Genomic DNA, 26,770 nt, shown 5'->3' with positions numbered 1-26,770 from the left:
TTTCCCAAGTGAACATTATCAAATGTCCTTCCAGAAGAATTTTTATCAGTTTATCAGGCCTCCCACTGTTAATAACTCTGTTTTCACGCTGCCTTGCCACCATTGGATTTTATCTTGTCTTTACTTTTGTAGCTTAATAATTGTAAATGTGCCTTGTGGTTTCTTTGATTTGCATTTCTTTAACTTTTAAATACAGTTGTTCCTGTGTTCTTTAGTATCTTCTGATACGAATCGTCTGATCCAGGCTCCTGATTTTTGGGTGGAGGAGGGGAAGGCCCTTAGATTCACATTTATTTATCCATGCTCTTTTTGGGGCAACAGTATGAATCCTTACTTATATTTGTTACAAGTATGCTTCCATACTGCTATGCCCCTTACCTCTTTGTGTTCCTACTCATTCTGTGTTTTAATCTCCACAGCTGTGGACTACTGTGCCACGGAAGACCACGGATGCGAACATGAGTGTGTAAATGCCGATGGCTCCTACTTTTGCCGGTGCCCCAAAGGATTTGCTCTTAACTCAGATAAAAAGACATGCACAAGTAAGTTACACGCGATACACAAAAATTTTTTTGCTGCTATTATAATAAGCACTGCAGCCATGGAAATCTCCCAGGTGTATACATCTTCCAAATACAGGACTATGTGCTGGGGTGGGAGTGGGGGTCTTATACCTTCTGCCCTATTCTTTCTTTGTCAGGCCTTTCTTAACTTGTCCTGAGACGTAGCCCACTCCATCTCCAAGCCACCCTTCACAGCATCTGGTGAAGTATGTATCTTTACTTAGAGACCACACGTGGGAGGGTTTCTCCAGCATCTGCTGAGCGCGCTGACAATCAGACCCTCTTACTTCATGCTGGCTCAGCCGGGCTGTGCCCACCAGTATTTACAGGGCTTAAGAAATACTTTCATTGAAGCTTTGTGGCTTGTGGGCTTCAGCTCTGACTCCACACAAGGACAGGAAAAATCGCTGAGCTGAAAGGAGTTGACTGGTTTCTCCTGGGTGGGGGAGGGCAATTTGCAGAGAACACCTCATTTTTGTTTTTGTTTTTTAATGTTTGGCCTGTTTAGCTCTGTTTGATTTTAACTATACACGTACAAATCAGAATTAATTTGAGTTTTGCACATCTGACTATGACAACGTATAAATGGAGGGTGGTCATTAGTTTGGCAAAATGATTCTAAAAGCATTCTTTTAAATGTAAAGATGTGTCAGAACACTTAAGGGATTGTGTATGGATTATTACCATCCTATAGAGAGGTTCACTTGAGAAAAGCTTGTTTTTAAAGTATTAGGGCCCAGCATTTTCATTATTTTTTTTTTTACTTTATTACAGTGTTTTGTTTTGTTGGGGTGGGTAATTAGGTTTATTTATTTTAATGGATATACTGGGGATTGAACCCAAGACCTCGTGCAGGCTAAGCATGCACTCTACCACTGAGCTATACCTTCCCCAAGGCCCAGCATTTTTAAAAAGTGAAGCTTAATAACAATTTAGAATAAATCACCTCTGAAACATACATCAGTGAGAAAATAGGACTTCATAAAAAGTTTGTATACTCCCAGACTTTCCAAATACAACTATTACATAAAGCAGGATATGCCTGTCCAGTTTTTAAAAAGTATTCCCCCCGCCGAACTCCTAAAACATAAACTTGCTCTTCAGTCCCTAAATATTAATAGTTTACAAACACCAGTGCTGGCGGCAGGGGTGGAGTAGGGAACTGTAAGGGACACAGGAGGTCAGAACATGCATTTCTGGAGCCCAAACCACATGCTGATAGCAGTGAATAAGGCCAGGTCCTTCCTGGAGAAGATCTTGGCTGAGTATTAATGGCAGGGCTGTCATTCATCAGGCACAGAGGGGTGAGATGGAGGTAACCAGGAAGAGGGAAGATGTGCAGAGATATCAGCCAGACTCATCTCCTCACCTGGCACAAGACTGGTGTACGGTTGTTCATTGCAAGAATAAGTGAATTTGTGAATGGACCGCTCTGTTCCTAGTCTCCCTTCCCTTCTGGATATTCTGAGTTATAAACCAGCAGGCTGGGCTGTGGCAGTGTTTGGGGAGTTGTGGTTGCTGGGCTGATGAGTCAGTTCTCCCCATCAAAGGGGAGGCCACGTGCTGCCGGGCAGCCTCGGCCTCTGTTCAAATCCCTGCTCATCTGCTTTTTTGCTGGATGAGCTTGGGCAAGTTATTTATGCCTCAGTTTCCTCAGTTTTAACCGGGTAGATCATACTGCCTACTTCATAGTGTTGTCTTGAAGACTAAATGAGAGGATTCATAAAAACCATTTAACAAATCACCTGGTGCCAAGCAAATTCTTTTAAGAGATGACACTGGCTTCAAAGACTTTAAATGGGTATTTATTGAGCATATACCACATGCCTGAGTTAAGTTTAATAGTGCACAAAAAATTCAAGACTTGGCCCCCACCTTCCACCAGAGGCTGGTTGGGAACACGAGCCACACAGAGCAGCTCAGTCATCTGCAAGGTGTTACAGGACTGAAGGCTCACAGTGTGATATGTACGAGTGAAGGGAAGGAGGAGACCAGCTGGACCAGAAGAGGTGCGGCTGCTACCACCACCCTGGGATGAGGCCTGGAGGAACACACATCTTCTAGCTAGGCTCCTTCCTGCCTCTGCAGAACTCCCTCCCTGGCCAGGGTTACCTGACTTCCACCCCCAACCGCAGTTCCCAGAGCCTAACCATCACCCCCGTACTGTGCTCAGCCTGTCCCCTATCCCAGAATCTCATGGGATGTGGAGGATTACATGCCCCAGGATTGTGCAAACAAGGGGACCCTGGAAGGAGACCCTGGAAGCAGAGCAGGGGGATGGGGAGAGGAGTTCTGGCTGAAACTCAGAAGAGGGACTGGTCCAGCTGTGAGGTCTCACTGACTCGGCTCAGAGACCCATAGTTCAGCTGTCTTCAGGCCTGTTGGAGTCAAGACCCAGAAGCGGGTCACCCCATGCGTGGGCAGAGAAGAGTGTGGGGCAGTCCAAAGGGTCTGGGCAAACAGCATCTGGGAGATGTGTCCTCTAGAAGAGCCCCCTTCCTACTGTGCTGGGGGCAGGGCAGGGAGCCAGACCTGGGGAGAAGCCTGGCAAGAGAAAGGAGACCCCCAGAGTACTTGGAAGGCTGGGAGAACAGAGGATAAGGCAGTCCAGCTGTGAGACCGGAGACACTTGGCAGTGCTCCAGATCTGCAGAGGGACAGGAGCCCGAACTGAGAAGGAGGGAGCAGTTAAGACAGCAGAAACACGGGATGGAGGTAGAAGCTCAGAATGAAGGCAGGCATCCCTGTTGGTAATTAATGAGGCATCGCATCAGCTTCCAGCCAAGTCAGAGCCTGGCTGCTGCTGTGAGGTTGAGAGATTAAACAAATATATATTTTTTTCTACTCCTCATAAACTTGCAAAAAATGAAATAAAAGATAGTTCCTTAAATTTTAGTCTCTATTTTTAACCAAAAGTATATTTGAAAAGTTCAACCAATTAGGAAGTGTGCAATTATTGCCTAAAAAAAGTAAACTAGTCAATGTAGTCTACCAAGCATGATTAATTTATGATTAAGCCCAAATGTACATAATAGAGCTTTATGTTCCTGGACAAATAATACACTTAAAAATGTGCATAGTGCTCAAAAAAGCACCACTTTTATTGACTGACTTACATCAGAAACTAGATGGCTCATTTAATAAATGTGTGGTCAGAAAAAACTGACGGACATAGTAACTATTTGATGTCAAAGATTCAGATTCCAGAAGAGATACATAAAGTTTACGAGGGTGGCCTAATGTGTCAAAAGAACAAAAATAAACTGTAATATCAGAGATTACATATTCATTTCTGTATGCTGTTTATACTTAACCAATGTCTATAGACTAAATCACAATAAGTAAATTATTTTTTTAAAAATGCACCACCATATCAACTCCTTACCCTAAAGAAATGCATATAAATTTATCAGAATATTTTCTAGAGGGGAGAAGGGTGGAAATATGCAGGTACCATCAATTTGCAAAATATTGGCAACTTTTCTTTACTTTGGTAAAATACATATAATGTAAAATTTACCATTGTAACCATTTTTAAGTGTACAATTCTGTGGCATTAAACACATTCACGTTGTTGTACAACCATCACCACCCTCCAGCTACAGCGCTTTTTCATCTCCCTAAACTGAAACTGTCCCCATTAAATAATAATTCCCACTCCTCCATTCTTCACCCAGCCCCTGGCAGCCACCATTCTACTTTCTATCTCTATGAATTTGGCTACTCCAGGTACGTCATATAAGTGGAATCATAATATTTGGCCTTTTGTGACTGGCTTATTTCATTTAGCATAATATCCTCAAGGTTCATCCATGATGTGGCATGCGTCAGAATTTCTACCTTGTTTAAGGCTGACTAATATTCCATTGTATGTATAGACCATATTTTGTTTATTCATTCACTTGAGTTGCTTCCACCTTTCAGTTATTGTGAATAGTGCTGCTATGAACATTGATGTACATGTATCTGTTCAAGTCCTTGCTTTTAACTGCTGGGTATATACTTAAAAGTGAAACTGCTGGATCACATGGAGGCAAAAATTTTAGAGGTCTAAATGAGCCATTACCCCTGAGCTGGCATGAGAACATTCCCAGATGTTCAGGGTCTTTTCACGGGAAGGATAGAGGACTCCAGTCTGCCGGACAGGGATTCGTGTCTTTGGCGTCAAGGGGACTGTGGGTTTCAGATCTGCTGCTTAAGCATCTAACACCTATAATGTTCAGCAGAGACAATTGTGGATGTCATATTTTGCTCCTCGCTGTTTATTCCTTGCTGACTTTGAGATCACTATCCTCATTATTTTTCAGACCTCATTGATAACTTGGTTGACATTTCCATCCTTATTTTTCAAATAGAAGTGCTTTCATAAAATACTAAATATTTGTACTTGCATGAAGAGTGAAATACAGATGAAGAAAATAACTTTTTTACCGAATCAGCTACAGAAGAACTAGAATGCACCAGTCTTTGGGTTTCCTGGCTAGCTTGTTAAGCTGCTGAGCCCCACTGTCTTCCTGCAGCCATGCCACTGACCTTTGTGAGCCCTGTGTGTGTGAATCAGAGACCCTTGGTTGGAAGTTCAGCCTACTTCTAGCCCAACCAGCTATCCTACAATATCTTCACCATGTCATCATCCAGCCTCCACTTGAATACCCCTACTGACAGGATACTCACTACCCCACATGCAGTGCATTCCTCTTTGTACAGCTCTGACTCTTAGAAAGTGATTCCTTAAACTGAGCTGTTATCTACTTCCTTGCACTTTGAGACCAACAGAACAAATTAAGCTTCTAGCATTTTCTTGGTCTTGAAGAATGAGTCATATCAGAATAATTTTATTTCGCTTAGTAGACTAGCCAGGCATGGAAAACGTGGGAGCAATGATCCAGACTTTAATAGACCTTTGACAATTTGCTAATGAGATTCCCGTGCCCCAGATGGAGAAATGTGTGCTGGATGGAAGAATCATTGGTTGAGTTTGTAACTGGCTGAATGTCTCAGCTGAGATCGTCCTGGAGGGAAGTTTTTAAACTGCCTGGTAGAAGAAGCATCGGGGAGGGTGTGCGAGCTGTCTTCTGTTCTAAGTGATCCAGGTTGGTTCTTAGTGGGCAATGTTTACACATCTAAACTTTCACAAAACACTCCATTAAGAGTAATACCAAGAACCATTTACTTATTCAACAGATATCTGTTGAACACCTACTGTGTGCCAGATACCTTTGTAGACACTGGGAATGCAGTGGTAAATAAAACAGACCAAAGACTTCTGTCCCAGTGGAGCTGATATCTATCAGAGCAGGGTAACAGAGGATTACGGGTCTCAACAAGAAAGTGATGTTTGCTCAAAGACTTGAAGGCACTGAGGGAAGGATGAGATTTTTGAAGCAGAGGAATCAGTGCTGGTGCAAAGGTCCTGAGGCAGAAACTGTGATGCCTGGCAACTTTGAGGGACAGCAGGGAGGTTGATATGACTAGAATAGAGTGAGAGGTGGTGAGGTAGGTGTGGTCTGTAGAGATGTAGCTTGTCCTCTCCACAATAATACATTTGCTTCCTATCTCCCCAAATTCCAGTGACACCTGGGAGCTCATCATCACTCCCCTATTCTGAGATCCCAGACTGGCTTTGTTTGTTTGCCTGTATTTTGTGTGTTGTATATAGACATCAGAAGCTGTACATATTGTTCCCAGCAATGTTCCCTGATTATTTTCTTCTCCAAATTACCAGGCACCTCCCACACTGTTCTTTTTTCTATTTTATTTCTGCCATTTTCCATGGCAACTAGCTTCACAATTGTGTATGTGTATATTTATTTTTAATACCTTTTCTAATTGCAAAAATAATATAGACTCCTTGTAGGAAACTGGATAGTATAGAAATTAAATTGTATAAAATGAAATAATCTGTAATGACAAACAAATGGGGTAAAATGTTAACAATAGATGAATCTGGGTAGAGAGCAGATAGGCATTTCTTGTACCTGTCTACCTGTAGTTTTATGTTTGCAAACTTCTGTAAATTTAAGATCATTTCAAAAAGTTTTTTAAAAATACCTTTATATGTGATTGTGGTATTACAGTTATAGTCTTTTATTTAAGTTTATTTTATTTATTTATATTTATTTGTTTATTTATTATTTGGTGAGGGGAGTTAATTAGGTTTATTTAGTATTTATTTATTCTTAGAAGAAGTATTGGGAATTGAACCCAGGACCTCATGCATGCAAAGCTTGCGCTCTACCACTGAGCTATGCCCTCCTCCCCTTGCAGTTATATTCTTTAAAGACGTCCAGTTTTTTAAGGATACATTATGAAATATTTATGGAAAAAATTATATAACATCTGGGATTTGCCTTCAAGTAATACAGACTCTTAGCACAGGGGCTGGGAGTGGACAGGAAACAGGATCAATCAGAGATTGAGTCTCTTGAGGCCAAGTGATATGTACATGGATTTATTATACTAGTCCTCCATTTTTGTATATGTTTAAAATTTCCATGACTTTAATTTGGGAAGAATTGGCATCTTCTCAATGTTTTTTCTTTCAAGAACATTGTATGCCTTTATCTTACTCACTTTGTTTCCTTTGGTACAGGCTGGGAAAACTCTCATTTTCACCAAATTCTTCATTATGAAAATGATCTATGTAGTTCATATGTTATTTAAAACCATAAAAATCCTCATCAAAGCAAGAAGACTCTTCTTAGGACCCCAATGGTGGCCACTTATTTCAAGCAATTTTAGAGAATGCATCCACGTTCCACTATAGCAAAATACTTGGTGCAGACTTTTGAATAGCACTCCCTTTTCATATCTAAAAAAAATGTATACAAATAAAATCTCATTATTAAAAATTCCATGTGACCATTTTTCCCTGAACATTTTGGTTTAAATTAATGTGTACCTAGAGATCAATATTCCCTGGCTGTGAACCCTGGAGATGATTTAAATTTACATGTAAATTCAGTTAAACATTCAGCTAAGCTTTCTCTTCCCAGCCTGTGACAGCACTAACAACACCCAGTCAGACTCTTTCATTTTAGTGGCTCTGATGTGAACCAGGACCAGGAAAGCATCTTCACAAATTTGTTTGTTGCATAACCATTTTGTAACATATCAAAAATTTCTCTTCCCAGGAAATAGCTTCTTTGAGAGATCCCTCCATGGCTTGAGTGTTTGAGGTCACAGAAATTTATCTGTTTAGGAAAAGTTAAGACTGCAGATCGCTTGGTTTTCCTATGCTAGATTTATAGTTTTGTCCATCACTATGATTTTTCTTTCTTCCCAGAGATAGACTACTGTGCCTCGCTGAGACATGGATGCCAGCACGAGTGTGTGAACACGGATTATTCCTATTCCTGCCGCTGCCTGAAAGGCTTCACCCTGAATCCGGATCAGAAAACCTGCAGAAGTAAGTGGCGCTGGGGTTGGAGAAAGACTTGTTGTGTGGGTTCCCTGCTGGGTGTTCCCTTTCCTTGCACATCTCAAGCAGGTATATGTGTACTTAGCAATTGTGTTTACTAACATTTTTTTCTGCCCTTTACTGTACCTTTTGTCTCACCTGACCCTGTGATGGGGATGAATTTTAGAGACTGAATAGACTGGGTCTGCCCATTGGATTCATTCAGCGTAGTTGAGGGCCAAGCTGAAGCTCCCACCTGTCTGAAATGAGGGTGCATCCCGTTTCCTCCTTACCCGCGCAACATGTATTTGGGACTTGGAGAAAGAACAGCCTAGGCCTGGACATGGGGGGAAAAGAACTCGTTTCTTCTAGTCCTACCTGATAAGATGGGACTAAGATGGGGGCTAAGAAGGGGGAAGTTGTAGCTCTCTTCTCTTTGATATGAAGGAAGAAAAATTATACAACTCTGAGGTATCTCTGCAGCATTCAAGAGGTACATTGGAGGGGATGGGGTATAGCCCAGTGATAGAGGGTATGCTTAGCATGTGCGAGGTACTGGGTTCAATCCCCAGTACTTCCACTGAAAAGAATAATAATAATTTTTATTATATTATTTATTTATTATATTATTATAATAATAATTATATTTATTTATTATAAAATAAATATTATTTATATATATTATTATTTATATTATTATTAAACCTAAAATTTTCTTTTTAAAGAAGTACATTGGTGTCAGCAGGATGATATTAAGGATGTGCTGAGTGACTCAGATGCCTGTCATCTGACATCTCAGAGGGCTTGACCTGGGATCTAGAGCATGGGATCTTTCTAAGAGATTTGTCCCAGGGCAAGCCCTAGAATGGAAAGTCTACAAGGACAGAGATCCTTCTCTTTTTCTCGTTTTTGAATCCTCAGCACCTCAAAGCGTTTGGTATATGTTGGGGAGACACTGTATTTATTGAATGAATAAATGAATGAATAAGTGGGTCTCAGATTTATCCTGGAGAAACTGCAACCATCACAGAATTACTCCATCTTGTTAGAAAGATGGTGCTATGGAGGCATGCAGGTTGTGGATTTTTTCAAAATGCATTCCCGAAGTCAGTCCACACTTAGGCACGCGGAATTGTCCGCGTTCTCCCGACAGTGTCTGTGGAACTCCCATTTATAAATATATTCTTCTGTGTGCTTCTTCACCCACTTCTTCCTGGTGATATGTACAGCAAGGTTATATATCACGGGACCAGATTTTCAAAAGTTTGACCATATATCTTTCTTAAAAAGCACTGCGGGTTATAGAACTAAACTCACAAGCTGCATTCTGCTTACAGCACGTGTTAATTTACACACTCACTCTAATACGTGTTAAGCCTTGTACAGTGGCAGATGGTGGCAGGGCCCAGATTTGGAAATTGAGCCTCTCTTATAAAAGATAATTCCCACCACCTTGCCTGGATGCAAACCCTGGAAACATTCAAGCATTAGATGGGAATTTTAACGAGAGCATTCAGAATGTGAAAACAATTAGACGGACTATTTTCCATTAGACCACACATGCATGCCGTATGCGGGAGAGGCTGGCTCTCTGGCCCGGCCGCTCTTCCCTGTGCTATTTACACCTTTTTTAAAGGGTGAGAGTGTCAGTGGCTGACTACACCCAGGGATAATCACTCACAGGTGGACTCATTTGTGGACCAAAATCTCTTACATGGGGGATCATGAGATCTGGTTCGACTCAGACACTCGTGGTCTCAAGCTTCATTGTGTGTGTGTTGCTGAGGGAGGGAGAAGGAAACGAGTCAAGCGTGTGGTCATCAGTGGAGAGGAATTGGCTCGAAGTGCTGCATCTCTTACCAATCATCTAAGATCCCCTCACCTTCTGCCACTCCCCCCACATCCTGCCTGGAGAGGCACTTGGCATAAGAGAAGGGTCCAAGGCAGCGCATGCATTGCATCGTTATCGAGGGAGGAGGCAGGCCAAGGACAGAAGGATGTGGAGCAGAAGGGACCATTTGGGGATAGTTTGACTGCCACAAATCAGCCCACAGATGGCCTGTTTGCAGGCTGGGGTCCAGCCCAGAGTCCCTAACGCTTATTCATATATATTCCATGATAGATCCATTTCCTCTTTAGCCAGGTGCCCTACTTTTTCATCCAAGAAAAATGAAATTTGTTTCTAAAACCTGATGTCCTCATCAGCCCTTCTCGCAACATCCTGCCTCATGGTTACTTTTTCCATTGTCTTTGCTGCAAACCCAGCCCTCGATTCCCAAGGTCAGCCTCTTACAGCCGCCCCTGCCTTAATGTCTGCACTCCGTGGATTATAGCAGACAGCTGTTAACGGAAAGTGAGCGCTCACCATCTCTCTGGAGCATTACGTGGAAGAGAGAAGCAAAGAAATCGGGTTGAAAATCTGGAGCTTGTTATTAGGAGGCTGAGGATCTTGACAGCACTGAAGATCTTGAGCCCAGGGTACAGCCATTTACATTTAATGGGCAGTTGATGGATGGGGGCTATTTTCAAATCTAATAAGAAATCTGTTTTTCAAAGAAATTTGATGTCATCCAATTAAACTGGAAAAAAAAAAAACAACTGTTGAAGGCAGAATCCTACTGAAGAAAACACCCTTGGCCCGGATTTGTTCTTCCTCCTCATCCAGGCACAATTTCTTTTTCTGGAAAGCGCTGTCATCAACTTAAAGCATAAATTATTAAGGCAACGATGCAGAGCACAGGCAAGGGGAGTGGCCTGGCTGTCTAGGGGCTCCCCAGGGTGGACTTGGAGGCGCGTGTGACCCGTGTGCTGGGCTCCAGGACTGCTTATGCTGGCACCGCGGCTGGTGCTCCCTGTCACTGGGGGACAGCACACTCTAAACAGGAGGGTGGGCCCCACAGGTTGAACGGAGCTGGGGGACACAAGAGCCAGTCTTAGCAGTGTCACTCAGGCTGGCCATGTGACTCTGGACGCGCTGCTTTGCCTCTCTGGACTCTGATTTCCTAAACCGAAGGAACATGATTTTTTTTTAATTGAAGTATTGTCAGTTTGCAATGTTGTGTCAATTTCTGGTGCACAGCGTGATTTTCTGCTTTAGTATTTTGTAGCCTGGCCAGTTTTTCTAAAGCCTACTATCTGTGCTACTCAGTTGGCATTACAGTTTACTGTCGGGGTCTCTGATCTTTCATATTTTTATGTCTTACCTTCTCAGTGAGGAGTCCAGCGAGTTGGCACTCATAAGCGCTGTTTCATTGGTCACCTGACAGTCTTGCCATCTGACTTTGCAGGGTTAATGGACACTCTGGGCTTTGCCAGATAAAGCTGTACCCATGTGTAGCTCTTCACAGTTAGTGAGGAGCCTCGACCAGATGAGGGGGGTGTAGTCGGTGCTCAGTAAATACTGACTGAATAAATGAGTCCATAAATAGCCAAGTAACTTGGAGGATTGTGACTCAGACATGGAAAGAAGGCAAAGATCTACAGTCAGACATCTGCTGTAAGGAACAATACACAGAAGAGTCATTTTTGAATTGCTGTATGCCAGATAGCTGAGTGATAACCTCTTTAAGAATCTAAATGTTTTTCAACTTAATTATTGTGTGTAAATCTTAAAGACAATGCTGGCCATCTAAAAACTATAGTAACATATACATAACAATATTTACCCTATTAACCATTTTGACGTGTACAGTTCAGTGGTATTAAGTATCTTCATGTTGTTGTGCGGCCATCACCACCATCCAGCTCCAGAAATTTAGCATCTCCTCAAACTGAAGCTCTATCGATTCTCTGTCCCCCAGCCCCTGGCAGTCACCATTCTGTCTTCTGTCTCTTTGAATGTGCCTATTCTAGGTACTTCACGTAAATAGAATAATAGAGTTTGTCCTTCTGTAACTAGCTTATTTCACTTAGCATAATGTCTTCAAGGTTCACCATACGTGGCATATGTTAGAATTTCCTTCCTTTTTCAAGGCTGAATAGTATTCCACATTATGTATATACCACACTTTGCTTACCCATCCATCTGTCAGTAGACACTTGGGTTGCTTCCACCTTTTGGCCATTGTGAACAGTGCTGCTATGAATGTGGATATACATGCAAGGATCTATTTGAGTCCCTGCTTTCAGTTTTTTTGAGTATAAACCCAGAAGTGGGATTGCTGCATCATTGGTGATTCTGTGTTTAATTTTTGTTTTGTTTTGTTTTTGTTTTGGGGAAGAGGTAATTAGGTTTGTTTGTTTGTTTATTTTATTTTCTTAATAGAAGTACTTGGTACTGAACCCAGGGCCTCATGCGTGCTAAGCACATACTCTACCACTGAGCTATAGCCTCCCCTGTATGTTTAATTTTTTTAAGGAACCTCCATACTGTTTTCCATAGTGGCTAAATGCTGGCTTTTTGAAACAGCATTTACCGAAGATAATTTCACCTTTCTCTGCTGGTGCAATGAAGTGATTCCTGCAGGCCCCACGCTGTGTGGCCCCAGACCGTGGGCCCTTTGTGTGCTGTGTCTGTTGGCTTAGCTCTTTGTGTGGCTGTTCGCATGTGGCCTGTGTATTCATGCCAGGCCTCTTTTTCTCCACTGAAGCTCGTTACTTGTTCCCTGGCATTTAGTTCTGTTCCGCACAGGTCAGGCTGTTGATGAGTTCCCAGTTGATAGAGGGGAACTGCGCACAGCTAACAGTACTCCTCTTCTCATGCAGAAGGGGTGAGGCATGGAGAGAGGACCCAAGGATCCACGACTCTCGTGGTGGCATCTTTTCTCTTAGGCCAGCGCCTGTGTGTCATAGGAGTTCTCTCCCAGTGCTCAGTCTGCAGCCACGGGAAGTTCCTTCCACCTGCCACGTGGGAGGGCACTTCACGGACCCTTGAAGGAATGGGTCTGAGGTCCCTTGGGTATGGGTTTCATTTCATTTCTTTTCATACATCTTTGTCTTCTCTGGAAGGAAAATCTTTCCTAAGGGTCCCCATAAACTTCTTATGTCTCACTGGTGAGAACCAGGCGTATTCCCATCTCTAGACCCAATTACTGACAAAGGAGAGCGTGGTTGCCAGGCTGGCTTAGACCAGTCATGACTCATGCCTTGGGGGTCAGGGTTCTTATTTCAAGAAGACAAGCTAATGGTTGTTGGCAAGGCAACCAGCCGTGTCTGCCACATCCCCGGAGGCGGTGGGGGGTGGATAACAATGCAGTTAAACGGAGCCAGCTCAGCTACTGAGGTTGGTGGTGCCCATCTCCCCGCAGTATCAGTCTCATTAAGGCCCTCCACAAGCTCCCTTTATTTCCCTTTATAGTTCTCAATCTCCCCCATAACCTGCTCTGTGTCAGGGGTCTTGTGGTTTTTCGCATCTTCTACCAAGGAGTGAAATTTCTGATTGGTTTCTGGTTATAACACTGCTTCCATCACTGGCAGAAACACAGCCTGAATAGAGGTGAGTGTCACCAGAGGCCAGGACTCCAATGACCTGGGCCAGCATCACAGGTGAGGCCTCCCTAGTTTCTTGATATGAACACTGTCGTGATCTCACACGAGTGAGGTTAAGCATTTGGACCCCTCTTAATGTAACTGCCTTTTCCTGCCTCTCTTATATGGCTGGGTATCTTGCAAGATCAGCTTTTGTTTATTCTGCCTTGTGCTGTCTGAGGTGATTGTCAGATGTCCCGGCAGACAGCAGCTCCCTACCTGCTTTCAGCCTTAGTGATCAGGTTAACTGGAAGAAGAGACTGAATTTTCCCAGCTTTTCCATCTTTCTTGGGAAGGGATAAGCTGAAAGCTTTGTCCCTCAGCCAGCTTTTAGGCCATCAGAGCGGGGAAAGAGCTGTGCTGGAGAATGTGGAGGTACACTTCAGGTGCCAGGTTCTCTTTCAGACAAGCTCGTGGAGAGCAGAAGCTGTTTTCTCTGTCCCACAGAGCATCTCATTTACTGAACATTTACTGTCAGAGGCTGACCTGAGCCCTGGGAGAAGCCCCGAGCCTGAGCGAGGGTCTGCCCTTTCTTTCTTCAGGGATCAACTACTGTGCGCTGAACAAGCCCGGCTGTGAGCATGAATGCATCAACACAGAAGAGGGCTACTACTGCCGCTGCCGCCGGGGCTACACCCTGGACCCCAACGGCAAGACCTGCAGCCGTGAGTGTCGCTGGGGCAGGGGCTCTGACGGGAGGGCCAGCTTCACACACAGGCCTGGGCTCGCTAGCAGCCGGTCACTCTGGAAGCTCCTGGGTTTCCTGTGAGCCTGATGGTCTGACAGCCTTAACCATCCTTGCTTCACTTTCATCATGCATAAAATGGGACTATTCGTGCTACCTACCTCATAGATTGGATTGTGAGGATTAAAAGAATCAATACACATAAAACACTTAGAAAAGTGCTGCTGAGCTTGCAATAAGCACCCAATAAAAATCAGCTAATAATTTTATTTGCTACTGAGAGCAATGATTAAGTCAGACCAGCCTACCTTCAAATCCAAGCTCTACTACATACTAGATGTGTGACCCTGGGCAAGTTATTTAAGATCACCAAGCTTTGATTTCCCCACCTGTTTAAAGAGGTGAAGATAGTATAGTATTGATCTCCTAGATTTGTTCAGGGAAATAATCGGGGCCATTTCAATCACTTAGCACAGTGCCTGGCTCAGGGAAATTAAATGATACAATTTAATTTTTAAATGCAATTAGAGATAAATGCAAATTATCTTTAAATGCAATGCAAGATAACAGTTCCTTCTGATCACGGAGCCTGGGAAAGTGACCAGTGCTGGCCTCAGGTTAGGACGAGAGACTGGAGGAGACAGACCTCAGAAAGCACATGGAGAACCACACAGCTGATCTGAGGGTGGAGCTGAGAGACATGGGACTTTTTCTGAAGCCTTTTCTTACTTTTCTTGTGTAAGAGGCACAACAAAGCTCCACTTGGTGATGTAAATGCATGGAAACTTGCTGGCTTTGCCAGCTGGATGGTTCCATCATTTTTTATGAGGCATCGTCTCCATTGGTCCAGGCCAGCAAGGGTTGGGGCATGTGACACTGTGGTAGATGCCTGTGACCCTAGTGTGCTGGGAGAGGGGCTCCTTGACACGGCCAGCACAGAAGGAGCCCTTTGTGTGGCTTTCCAGCAAGTAGCACATCTGCTCCAGTTTGGGGGACAGAAATAGATTGTGAATGAGAACAGTGCAGCTGTTCAGCATTTGGACTTTAAACTGCCACGAGGGGAAGTTTCACAGATGAAGTACTAGGTAGAGAGCAGTTTTGGGGAAAACTTGTGCCCCCTAGTCTTCGGAGGGAATAGAGTGCCTCGATGAGTTTTTCTAAGGATTGACCTTGGGATTCAAAGAATTTTTGCACCAGGAAGTTGGCACTGCTCTGCATTTGCCTCTGGATGTCCCTAAGTCCTTATGAGAAGCCAGTGGGGAGCAAGAGTCCTTCCATTCTAGTCCACCAAGGAGATGCCCTGGTGAAGATGGATCTGTATACAGCCTGCCTTCTTTCAGGAGGGAGGGGTCTGCCAGCTGACAGCTCTGGCAGGTATCCCATGGCAGGCTGGGCATGACCCAGATGAGGCACCTAGAATCCCAGGGGCCACAACCTGCCTCTCCTTCCCAGCATGCCTTGGGGGAGCCTAGCAGCACTCAGAGGACGGCCCGGAAGAGATGGAGCCATTCTGTCTCTCTGGGATCTAGCAGGAAGGACCATCTAATCAGCTTCAAGAAAGTATAAACCAAGCCATTTCTTCAGAGGAGTCCCCAGAGAAAGCCCTGGTGTCCTGTTCCCCAGGGGGGCCCAGAGAGCCCCAGGCCATTGGGACAGGAAGCCTTTTGAGACACTGCTGTGAGCACTTTCCAGGCGCTCACTCGCTTTTCTGCATCAGAGACTTACGAGCCACCTACATTCTCATCCCTATTAAAGATGGGGAAACTGTGGCGCAAAAAGATTAAGTAAGTTTCCAGGGTCACACGATTGGTAAGTGTTAGAACCAGGATGTGAATACAGGCCTCTGGCTCCTGAGAGCCTGCAAGGATGCTTTTTTTAAAAGATAGATGGTGGTGAAAGTGTGGGAAATTTTTTCTTTTTTTTTTGCAGTAGACACATCCACTGGTAGAATGTTCCAGAAGGCACCAGTTCCAGGCCCTGTGGGGGTCAAAGAGGCCCACCTGATGGCCCTTGCACAAGGCCTCCAGTGTCTCTCCAGCCTCCGGGTGTGCATTTTTGCCATCAAGGAAATCTGGGAGGCAGCCTGCAGGGCTGTCTTGTGGGAGCCGTTCACCACAGCTGTGTGTCTGTTACCCTAGCAGGCCAGCTGTGCAGGCTCGGGTGCCAGGATCGGCCACACAGGCAGGCCTTGGCTTTGGTTTGCTTTCTGAATCCGGGTGTCCTGTTTATGGGGGATAACAGCGCTTCTCCTTTTTCATTTTCAGATATAACGAAACTACACAATTAATTCTTTCCCAGCAATATACTTAATCCTAGTAAGCTACTGTTCAAGGGCTTTAGACAAATCAACTCCTCGACTTCTCACCACGATCCTCTAAGAAAGCAGTCCTCATCGCTGTTTCTCAAGTCATGATATGGTGGCAGAGAGGCCAGATGACTGCCCAGCATCTGACGGCTGGGAAGTGGTGGCGGTGGGATTTGAGCCCAAGTGGTTTGGTGCGGAGCCCTCATCCTGAGGCACCGCTCTGTCAGCTGTGCCGCTTTGGGCCAGCGACTTGACCTTGCTGAGCCTGGCTCTCCTCTCGGTGAGATGGGGATGGTACCTGCTCTCAGCGTTGCCCCAGGATTGCAGGTGATGCGTGCCCAGTCCCTGGCCGAGAGGGCTGCTGTCTCTACCACAGAGGACAGGAGTTGTATGCACATTACTCTTCAAAGCAAAACAAACAAACAAGGCTGATTTTCCAAATAAACGAGGCCAGTGGCACAGGGTAGAACAAAATCTTCCATGTAGCTCTTTTTGACACCAATGAAATAAAGTAGCCCTGCAGGGGCTCCCTGGGAGGTTTTTGTGTTTTAATCCCCCCTTGCTGGTGGGCATTGCCCCCGTGGGTAACTTTATGATTTTGATCTCGTGTGATTGACGCAGGGGTGGACCACTGTGCGGAGCAGGACCACGGCTGTGAGCAGCTGTGTCTGAACACGGAGGAGTCCTTCCTGTGCCAGTGCTCGGAAGGCTTCCTCATCAACGAGGACCTCAAGACCTGCTCCCGTGAGTCCCTTCATGCTTCCCTTACAGGGAAAAGGTTTGCACCAAGTGTGGGAAATGTGACCACTGCCCTTTGCTCCGGGAAGATCGTGGGGCTGTCCACTGGGGACTGCTGCCTTTCCAGGGCAGGGGTGTGAGGTCGGGGGTGGAGATAAGGACAGCAGTAGCTTGATTCCCATCCTCGGCATCCAGAGGCCTCGCTGACATCTCACCTGCCTCCCGGTTTTGCAGGGGTGGATTATTGCTTGCTGAGCGACCACGGTTGTGAATTCTCCTGCGTCAACACAGACAGATCCTTCGTCTGCCAGTGTCCCAAGGGACATGTGCTCCGCAGTGATGGGAAAACCTGTGCCAGTGAGTGTCCTGAGGTCCAGCGACACATTAGACTTGGTGATCATGGGTGGGGGACTCTGAGGACAGAACCACCGGTCCCTGGGTCTCGCTGGCCGAGTGCGAATGTGCGTAGACACCTCTCGCAGTGATTTCTGTGCTGGTGGCTCCTTCTCCCACTCCCCGAGTTGGCTTTTTCCTCTTCTTGTCTGCCTTGCGGTCATTTTCAAGCTGGACAGAGTCTGTTTCTTGGCTTTATCGTCTCTACCTCCAATCTGGCAGAAAGTGGTGTAGCCAGCCGGCATCCCACGCGAGTCTTAATAATGTGGTCCCCTAACTGCCTGCGGACGTCTGTCTGTTAAGCACGTGCATTCTCGTGAGCTGGTAACTCCCTGGAATCCTGATCTTCTGATGAGGAAACTGCGGCTCAGATTGAGTAAAGAGCTTAAGGTTACCAGCTTCTAAGTGGTGGATTCAAACTCTAGGCTATGTGACTGCAAAATCAGTTCTGGGAGAGGAAGGAGAGGCTTCTGCGAAACCTCCCCCCACCCCCACTCTGGATAATCTGGCAGCAGATGATGAGGTTGGCAGTGGTGTTTCCTGGGTACATACTTCCCTGCAGCTGGTCTCAATTCCTGTCTTCATTACTTAAAAAAAAAAAAAAAAAGCTCCCAGACATCCCTCTCTTCTTCCCTCAAGAATGCTGTTTTCTGCCCTGCAGTCCTGTTTCTGAGTGCACCAAGATAGACTAAAAAGGTAGTCATGTTGAGAGACGGGATCAGAAATGGAGGAAAAGGATTATAATGTCCCTTCCCCATCCTCCTGGTCTTTCTGGTTCTAGGGCCCAGTTCCCTCATCGCTGATACAATTGTGGCTGCAACCTAATTTATCCATCTTTTTATATCATCAGTTCACTTGGGCAGGTGAGCTGAGTGCCCAACTGGGTGTGCCTCTCTAACCATGCAGCCTGTGAGAAAATGTTTCCCCATTTGGGATAGATTTTTGAGTTTTAAGGCTGGCTTGTGGCCGCCTGCCCAGCTGCCTCCCAGCCTGCTGCTGCAGCCAGCACAGCCAGCCCAGGGAGGGGCTGGGCATAGGGGGCGCAGAAAGAGGGCAGGTGTGTCGAATTGCATCTACATTTGACTGCATGCCAAAGCCAGATGCACGGTTTTTAATAGGTTTAATTCTCATTGTCTTAGATTATTCGTGCCTTTCTTTTGTCCTCCTTGTTACTATGATAATCAAGAGCTGACTGTATAAAATGGTTGCAGGACTTTTAAGAAATTTTCATGACCCTTCCAAGCTACTCCTCTCTATGATCACGTGCCCCCTCCCTCCCTCCCAACATACACATCTGGGTTATGGCCATTGACACTTTTAAATGTTGCCTGTTTTCTCATTTATAATGTGTGTGTGTGACAAATGATACAGTGATATTATCCCTGTGAGTAAATGTTCAACAGAGCAATTAGTGAATTTTGATTTGTATATATTTATGTCTGTTGTGTCTCTATGAGATGTGAGATGATCAGATGGGTTAGAATTATCCTCTCCTCAGGCAATGGTGGGACATAAGAGATGCATTTTACCCACCACCTGATACATACCCATTGAGCTTGAAGACTGTCTGTCCCAGGATGATTCCATCTGGCACCCTGGCCTGTGATAATGGGCTGTGTTTCCAGTGTGGCCGTAGTTACCTGGGGGTTGGGATGTATGTCTCCCAGCTCTATGCCAGATGACATGACTGCATCTTTTTAGTGAAGTTTGCTGGGCTCTGGATGGGGAGCCAGTTGGGGTTTGGCCAGGCCTGGCTCAGCAGATCAGGATGTCCTTGGCCCTTCATGAAGGCAGCCTCTCCTTAGAGCCTTGAGAGCAGGTGGCCTGAACAACACTTCACTCACTTTCCAGAAGGTTCTGTGAAGCATGGAGAGCAGACCCAGGTTCCCAGGGCCTTGGAAGAAAGTGGACACTCATCCCTATACCCCTGCAGGCCCCTTGGGCTCTCTGGCCCCTGAGTGAAGCCCATCCTCCCTTCCTCTCGGTCCCCTGGCCCCCAAGCTGCAATGGCTCGTAGGAGTCTTCCCTGCCTTGGAGAGTGGGTTCCGCAGGCTGGGGGGTGAGGTGGGGAGGGGAATGGGGGCGTCTTTTCCACAAGCTGCATCTGAAGGCCTCCTCTTCTCTCTGGCTCCTAGAAGTTTCCCTGAGTAGACCTCGCACAAGGGCATCCCAGCACCAGGGAAGGCTGTGGAGGCTGGATATACACGAAGCACACAGCCCACTGGCCTGCGAGCTCCTGGAGGTCAGAAACCAGGTCTTATTTGGAGCCTGAGTTCCAGGCCTGGCCCCCAGGAGATGTGAATGAGAGAGTGAATGGACAGAAGCCGTCTACTTGCCTTTTCTCCTGTGGCACCTGGCACAGGGTCCACCCCTGCTCAGTAACCTTCAGTGGCCCTCTATTGTCTCCTCAAATATGTTTCCAATTAAGCTTCTGATTTGGCAGTGTCAGAGAACCCCCCTCCTCCACCTCATGAGCCCCACCCCAGGTCTTCCCTGCTCCCTCTGGTTCTTTGGGGTGGGGCAGGGGCAGCCAGCTCTCCTCTTCTCTGAGCAGGTCCTGTACCTCCAGCCCCTCCTGTCTCCACTGAGGACAACCTCCCTATCCCGTCCCCACTGGTGGAAACCTGGCCCAGGTCCAACATCACCCCCATGGAGAACTTCCTGCCCTCCTTGCCAGCTGGGAGCCGCTCTGCTCCACCCCCTGCAGGCAGGCTCCCTTAGGACTTCTTGTGGCCCCATATGTGCACAGATCTAGATTTGTGATGGAGTAGAAAGAACACTGAATTAAGAGCCCGAAGATTGAATTTAAATCTTGGGGCTTCCACACCGAGCAAGGGAATTGACCCTCTTGGGCTGGTTGTTCATCTGTAAGCTGGGAGTGATCATTTCTGCCTCTTTCTTAGGGCCACTGTGTGGCACGGGGAGAGACATTCATTGATGTGCTTTGGGGGCTTATAAATTGCCTTGAACCCTCAGATATTCTTGTTCTGGTCTTAACTCCCACCGTTAGACTGCCCCGCACTGAGGAGAGGGCTGAGGTAGCAGCCTGCCTTGCTGCCTGGACACCCAGCTCCCAGGGCCAGGCCGGCTCCCCTTGCAGGACCCCAGATATGGACCATCTTGGGAGGAGTCAGACTCAGAAGCCCAGGGACTACCTTCTTCTAGCAAGTGGAGGACACTAGTGGGGATCTGAGCCACAAGCACAGAGCACTGGGAATTTCAGCTGGGAATACTCCTACTCTGGCCACCAGAGGTGGGTGTCCAAAGAAAGACCTTTTCAGACCTGATGTCTCTCTGCTTGATTCTGAAGGGCAAAAGCAACCCTGAGCAAGGAGGAGGAGTGTACTAGTCTGCTCGGGCTGCCATCACAAAATGCCATAGGCTGGGTGGCTTAAACAACAGAAATGTATTTTCTTACAGTCCTGGAGACTGAAAGTCCAAGACCAAGGTGCCAGTGTGGTCACATTCTGGTAAGAACCCTCCTCTTGGCTTGCAGATGGCTGCCTTCTTGCTGTGTCCTCCCAAGACGGAGAGAGAGTAAGCTCTTCTGTGCCTCTTCTTAGAAGGGCACTAATCCTATCAGGGGGCCCCACCCTCATGACCTCGCCTGTCCCTGATCACCTCCCAAGGGCCCCATCTCCAAATACCACCCCACTGGGGGTTAGGGCTTCAACCTATGAATTTGGGCGTGGGGCCAGTGTTGGGAGGGATGCGATTCAGCCCATAGCAGAGAGTGAGGGGACCTTTACCCTTGTCTGTTCACATTAGAGATTTTACGGAACTGAGAGCTTAGGGTTCTTTCTTTCTTTTGTGGGAAACAGGCGCAGGGAGGAAACTGGTACCCCCAAGCTGGCCCCAGGGATCAGTGACAGAGTCAGGACTGGAACCCGGGTCTCCTGATTTTGAGATCTCTTGCCCAGTGTGACATGCCCTCTGAAAATACATCTCAGTTCAGCTGCTTCTGGTCTGAGAAAAAGTCTACAGAATAATCAAATGAATGGCTGCTCCTAGTTTTATTATTTAAAAAAAAAAAAAAAAGCCAGCGAATTGTGTAATTCTCTCTTGGCCTTGGTCACCCTCTTGGCAGGCGGCCACTGTGGCTTTCTCCCTCTGGGACTGGGGTTGGTTTTAATAGCCTTCTCCGTGGAGCCCCAGACACAGGATCACTGTCCGTCATCGCCACAGAGGTGTGAGTCTTCGGAACACATTACCCTATGATTTCTGCACCACAGACAGGCGTGAGTCACCAGATGTGGAATCCAGACGTGAGGAGCACAGGGGGGCTGTTAGACCTGGGCCTAGAAACCTGTGCTGCATCCTGAAACTTCTGAGCATCTTGATCACAAATCACAGACCCCATTCACGATGAGGGTTTCACTAACATGTAGACCCCCCTCCTTATGTGTTTAAAAAAAAAAAGACCCTTCTTTTAGAGGGAAAATGTTTTCTTCCTGCATCCTGAGATTTCTCCTAAGTCTTCTTATCCATTTCCTTGAGTGCTGACTCCCAGAGAGAAGTCTGTCCTCACTCTCATCTCTGGATTTGAGCCTAAGTACTTCCTTAAGCTTTTGATTCATGGATTCTCAGTCTCCGCAGGTATTTACCATGTACCTGCATTGTGCTGGTCATATTGTGCTGGGTACTGGGCATCCCTGGGGTTGATGCAGGTTCAGTTTCTGCCCTGACAGAGTTTAAAGCTTCTCAGGGAAGGACATTAAGGATTTATCATCCGTTCCATGTGACAAGAGTCAAGATGTGGGAACAAGAGGTGTCACAGGGGAATGCGGCAGGCAGACCCTCACTTAGACTTAAGAAGGTCTCCCGAGAAAGAGATGTTTGATGTGACACCTGGACATGGATGGAGGGAGCTAGCCAGCGAGGGAGGGTGTTATGGAGTGAAAGTTTGTGTACCCCACAAATTCACATGTTGAAAGTCTAACCCCCAAAGGTGACGGTGTTAGGAGGAGGGGCCTTTGGGAGGTGATTAGGTCGTGAGGGTGGGGCCTTTGCGAATGGGACTTGTGCCCACAGAGCTCTCCAGCTACTTTCCCGTGTGAGCATACAGGAAGTCTGTGACCCTGAAGAGGGCTCTCACCCAACCACGCTGGCACCCTTGTCTCAGACTTCCAGCCTCCAGAACCGTGAGCAATACATTTCTGTTGTTCATAAGCCACTGGTCTGTGGTATTTTGTTACAGTAGCTCGAATGGAGTAAGACAGAGCGGGGCAGTCTTTCCAGGCTTAGGAAACAGCACATGTAAACCAGGGTCCAGAGAATGAATTGAAGGAAGCTGACTATACCGAGTGCTGAGTACTGAGTGCTGAGTGCAAGAGGCAGGCTGGAGAGAGGTGAGCCTGGAGAAGCCGCTGGGACAGATCACCTGCAGTATTTAGAGTTACTTTAAACTTTTTGGAGGCCAGGCCTCCCTTGAGAAAACTACTTTACTTTGTCTCCCAAGAATCTCCCAGCCTATCTGAGCAGACTCTGCTGAACTAGGATGACCACTGGACGTGCAGCTGGACCAGGGGACATGGAGGTGATAGATCTGTGATCTAATTGCCCCTCTGCCCGCAGCACAGCGGACACTCATGTCCAGGGAGACATCTGGAAGAGGTGGAGGAGGAAGGAGAGGAGAGGAATGGCTGTGCAGAGTCTTGTGCAGGGAGGCTCCTGGCTTGGTAGTGAGGTATGAGGTACTAAAAGAAAGTTCTCAGCCCGGGGAGCGTGGCTGAGATGAGGCTGCAGGGTAGGTCCTGCAAGCCTCACCAGCAATTCTGTGTGCCATCCACAGACTCTCAGGAAGCACTAAAGGGTCTCAGGCAGAGGGAGGGAGTGATGTGAGCAGAGCCACATTTTGTAAAAAGGACTCAGGCAAAGTCGGGGAGAAGGGAGTGGAAACAGGTGTGTGGAGACGCAGTTAGTAAGTGTTGCAACGGCCCAAGAGAAAGATGATGGCGTTGGGTTCATGATGGTGGGGGTGCAGAATAACCCGGACACTTGGAAAGGTCTCTGAACAAAAGTTCTGGGTCCACTGCCAGCATCTCACCCCTGGTGGTTTATTGGAATCATCTGTGGGGCTTTTAAACCATCCAAAAGCCCAGGCAGCACCTTAGAGCCCTGAAACAGAGACTCTTACATTGATTGGTGGAACCTCCTTGGAGGACAGTTTGAAAACATGTATCCACTTGTAAATGTTCATACCCTTTAAGTAGGCAATTCCACTTCTAGGTGTTTCTCTTTCAGATATGCATCCACCTTGTATGCAGAACTATTGGCATGAATACCCATTGCAATGATGTTTGTAACGGCAAAGACTGGGAACGACCTAAGTGTCCTTCCAGTAAGAAACTGGTTAAATGAATTATGGTGCAGCCTTTAAAAATAATGATGTAGGGTATCAAAGAGAGAGAATTGTATTTTTATAAGATTTTTGTTGTTGATTAAATTTTATTTTATTTTTAGAATGGGTGAAAGGTTTATATGGTTTTAAAATAAAAACAATATAAAAAGACATATGTTAAGAAGTTAGGCTCCTACCCGAGCCCTTCCACCCTATTGCCTCCCTCCACCTCCCATCAGTAACTGGTGGCAGGCAGCCTCCGGGATGGCCCCTGGTGATCCCCAGCTCCTGAATTCACACACATGCCTTCCCTCCTTCGCTGTTGGGCTCTATGACCAATAGCATATAGAAATCACAATTGTGTGTCACGTCTCCAAGTAAGTTATAAAAGACACTGTGGCTGCCTTCTTGAGAACTCTGTCTCACTTCTTGAATCACTCAGTCTGGGGGAAGCCATGTTGGGAGCAGCCCTGTGGAGAGGCCCACATGGTGAGGATCTGAAGCCTTCGGCCCACAGCCAGTGAGAAATGGAGGCCAATACATACACGAGTGAGCTCGGAAGCAGATCCTCCAGCTCCAGCTGAGCGTTGACATCAGTGCAGCCTTAGTGGACAGCTTGACCACAGCCACAAGAGAGACCCTGAGCCTGAGCCAGAACCTCCCAGCTAAGCCACTCCCGGAGTCCAGGCCCTCAGGAACTGTGTGAGATAATGAATGTTGCTTTAAGCTGCCAAGTTTGGGAGTAGCTTGTTCATAGCAACAGATAGCCAATATTCAATTTTTATTACTGTATTATTTATCCTTTGTGTTTCTTTATGTGAATAAAAGCCAATACAGATATCTATTTTTATTTTTCCCTTTCCTTACACACACACACAAAATGGTATACTGTATGCCCCATTCTCTGCCTTTTTTCCCCTTCTCTCAATGATATTTATTGGAGATTTCTTCAAATCATCATCACATAGAGAACTTCCTCATTCTTTTTGTTTGTTTGTTTGTTTTAATGGAGGTACTGGGGATTGAATCCAGAACCCTGTGCATGCTAAGCATGTGCTTTACCACTGAGCTATGCCCTCCCAACATCATTCTTTTTATAGCTGTTTAATGTCTCATCGTGTAGAATATTTTCAGTTTGTCTCATGACCAGCTGTGGGCACTTGGGTTGCTTCCCACTTTTCATTATTATAAACAATGCTGCCATGAATAACTTGGAAGTATATCCCTTCATATGGTGCCAGGGTATCTGCAGGAGAGAATTCCAGCAGTGAAGTTGCTGGGTCAAAGGTACATTTTGTAATTTTGGTAGATATTGCCAGATCGCCCTCCATCGGGGAAATCTGCCCTTAATTTGTTTGAATTTTGAATCATGGACCTGAATTTGCCTCTAAAATAATCTTGCAGGTGACTGATGCTCAGAGGTTGAGAACTCACCACTGTCCTACTCTCTCTTGATGAGATGCTCTGAGAGGGTAAGGAGGGGTAAGGTTAAAAACCCTAACTCTCTACCTGCTTTTAAATCATGCAAAAAGCCCAGGAGAGCTCAGAAGCAGGGCTGGGAACCCCTGGGATAGTCTGCAGCCAAGGGTGAAGATGCCCCCCTGTGAACAGTGGCTTCAGGCTCAGCAGGCCCCTGATAAAGGAAAGCGGTGCCTGTCTGCCAGGTACAGACTCAGACCATCAAGGCTCAGCTCGGGAAAGCCTGGGGGCCAGTGGCCTTGCAGGGTCTGTGCGGGAAGACTCGCCCACTCTTCCAAATGACAGTCTGAGATGGATCTAAAGGGACAGGACAGGGCATTGGGGAAGCCCCCAAAAGAAGGGATGATTGGGGGCCAGGGGAGGGTCTGTCTGGATGATGGCTTGACGAGGCTGGCCTGAAAGCTATATAGCTATTTTATTATGCTGGAAAATGCAGTATCCTTAATATAAATGCATGGTGAGGAAAAAAACGCTCACCTCCACAGCCAGCCAGCTGTCTCTATTATGGATCACTCAATTGTATTTCCACTCAGCACTACGAGAGGAATTACCCCAAGCCGTCGGGAAATGTTCTGCATTAATAATGAGTCTAGGTTGTGCCCAGAGAAGTAAGTCATATTCAGAGTAAAGAGGAGTGTCCAGCCCTGCTTTGACTGTCTTCTGCAGTTATAATTTTAGTTAATGTAACACTTTCCCGTTGTTCAAAGATTTTGGCAGTGCTTCTGCCCAAACGAAGACGAGCAAAATTCCCTTCATGTTTGAAAGCTTACTTTAGAATAGAGCAACGTAGTGTGGTTGGGGAAAGCATGGGATTTATTATCAGAAGATTACATTTTTAATCTGGTGCTGTCACTTATTAGCAATTGATGTTGGCAAGACATTAGTTTTCCCAAACTGTAGTTTCCCTGGTGGGTAAATGAGAATAACAACAGCTGCTTTAATTAACCCATAGAGTGGTTCCCAGGACTCCCTTCAAAAAAAAAAAAAAAAAAAACCTGCAAAAATATCTTAGATAAAAGTATATGGTCTGTGCCTGACCATAAAAGTGATTATGTGCTTTGGAGCATTTATTTAATACCCTCAAAGCATGTCCATTGTAGAAATTCTACTCAATCTAAAATGATTGAGGTGACTCTCAGAATTATGTTTGGTTCTTATAAAAAGTCACTTTCCACCTGTCCTCAGTATCAGGTTTTTAAAATATCTGCCTGGTTTTCACAAGTTCATAAACATGCTCCCACAGAAGCTGTCCTACACGTATGGGTGGCAATGCAGTTCATTTTTCAGTTGCTCAGTCCCGTAACCTCAGGGTCATCCATGACTCTTCTGTTATATCCGTGTGAAGATGAACTCTTTATATCAACCCATCAGCAAAGCTTGTATGCTCTACCTTCAAAATATAG

At 46.0% G+C, this 26,770-nt stretch overlaps 1 protein-coding gene across 2 annotated transcripts in view; it reads left to right on the top strand.

Moving 5' to 3' along the window:
- The window catches only part of MATN2 (matrilin 2), a 119,555-nt gene that overhangs the window by 78,006 nt on the left and 14,779 nt on the right, over positions 1–26,770 (top strand). For both annotated transcript variants that reach the window (XM_031439375.2, XM_031439374.2), the window contains exons 6-10: positions 420–542; positions 7,848–7,970; positions 13,970–14,092; positions 17,039–17,161; positions 17,390–17,512. In XM_031439375.2, the coding sequence (XP_031295235.1) occupies positions 420–542; positions 7,848–7,970; positions 13,970–14,092; positions 17,039–17,161; positions 17,390–17,512 (615 nt within the window). The remainder of the gene's footprint in view (positions 1–419; positions 543–7,847; positions 7,971–13,969; positions 14,093–17,038; positions 17,162–17,389; positions 17,513–26,770) is intronic.

Source organism: Camelus dromedarius, chromosome 20 (assembly GCF_036321535.1).
Source record: "Camelus dromedarius isolate mCamDro1 chromosome 20, mCamDro1.pat, whole genome shotgun sequence".
Lineage (NCBI taxonomy): Eukaryota > Metazoa > Chordata > Mammalia > Artiodactyla > Camelidae > Camelus > Camelus dromedarius.
This window is presented reverse-complemented; position numbering and strand designations above follow the sequence as displayed.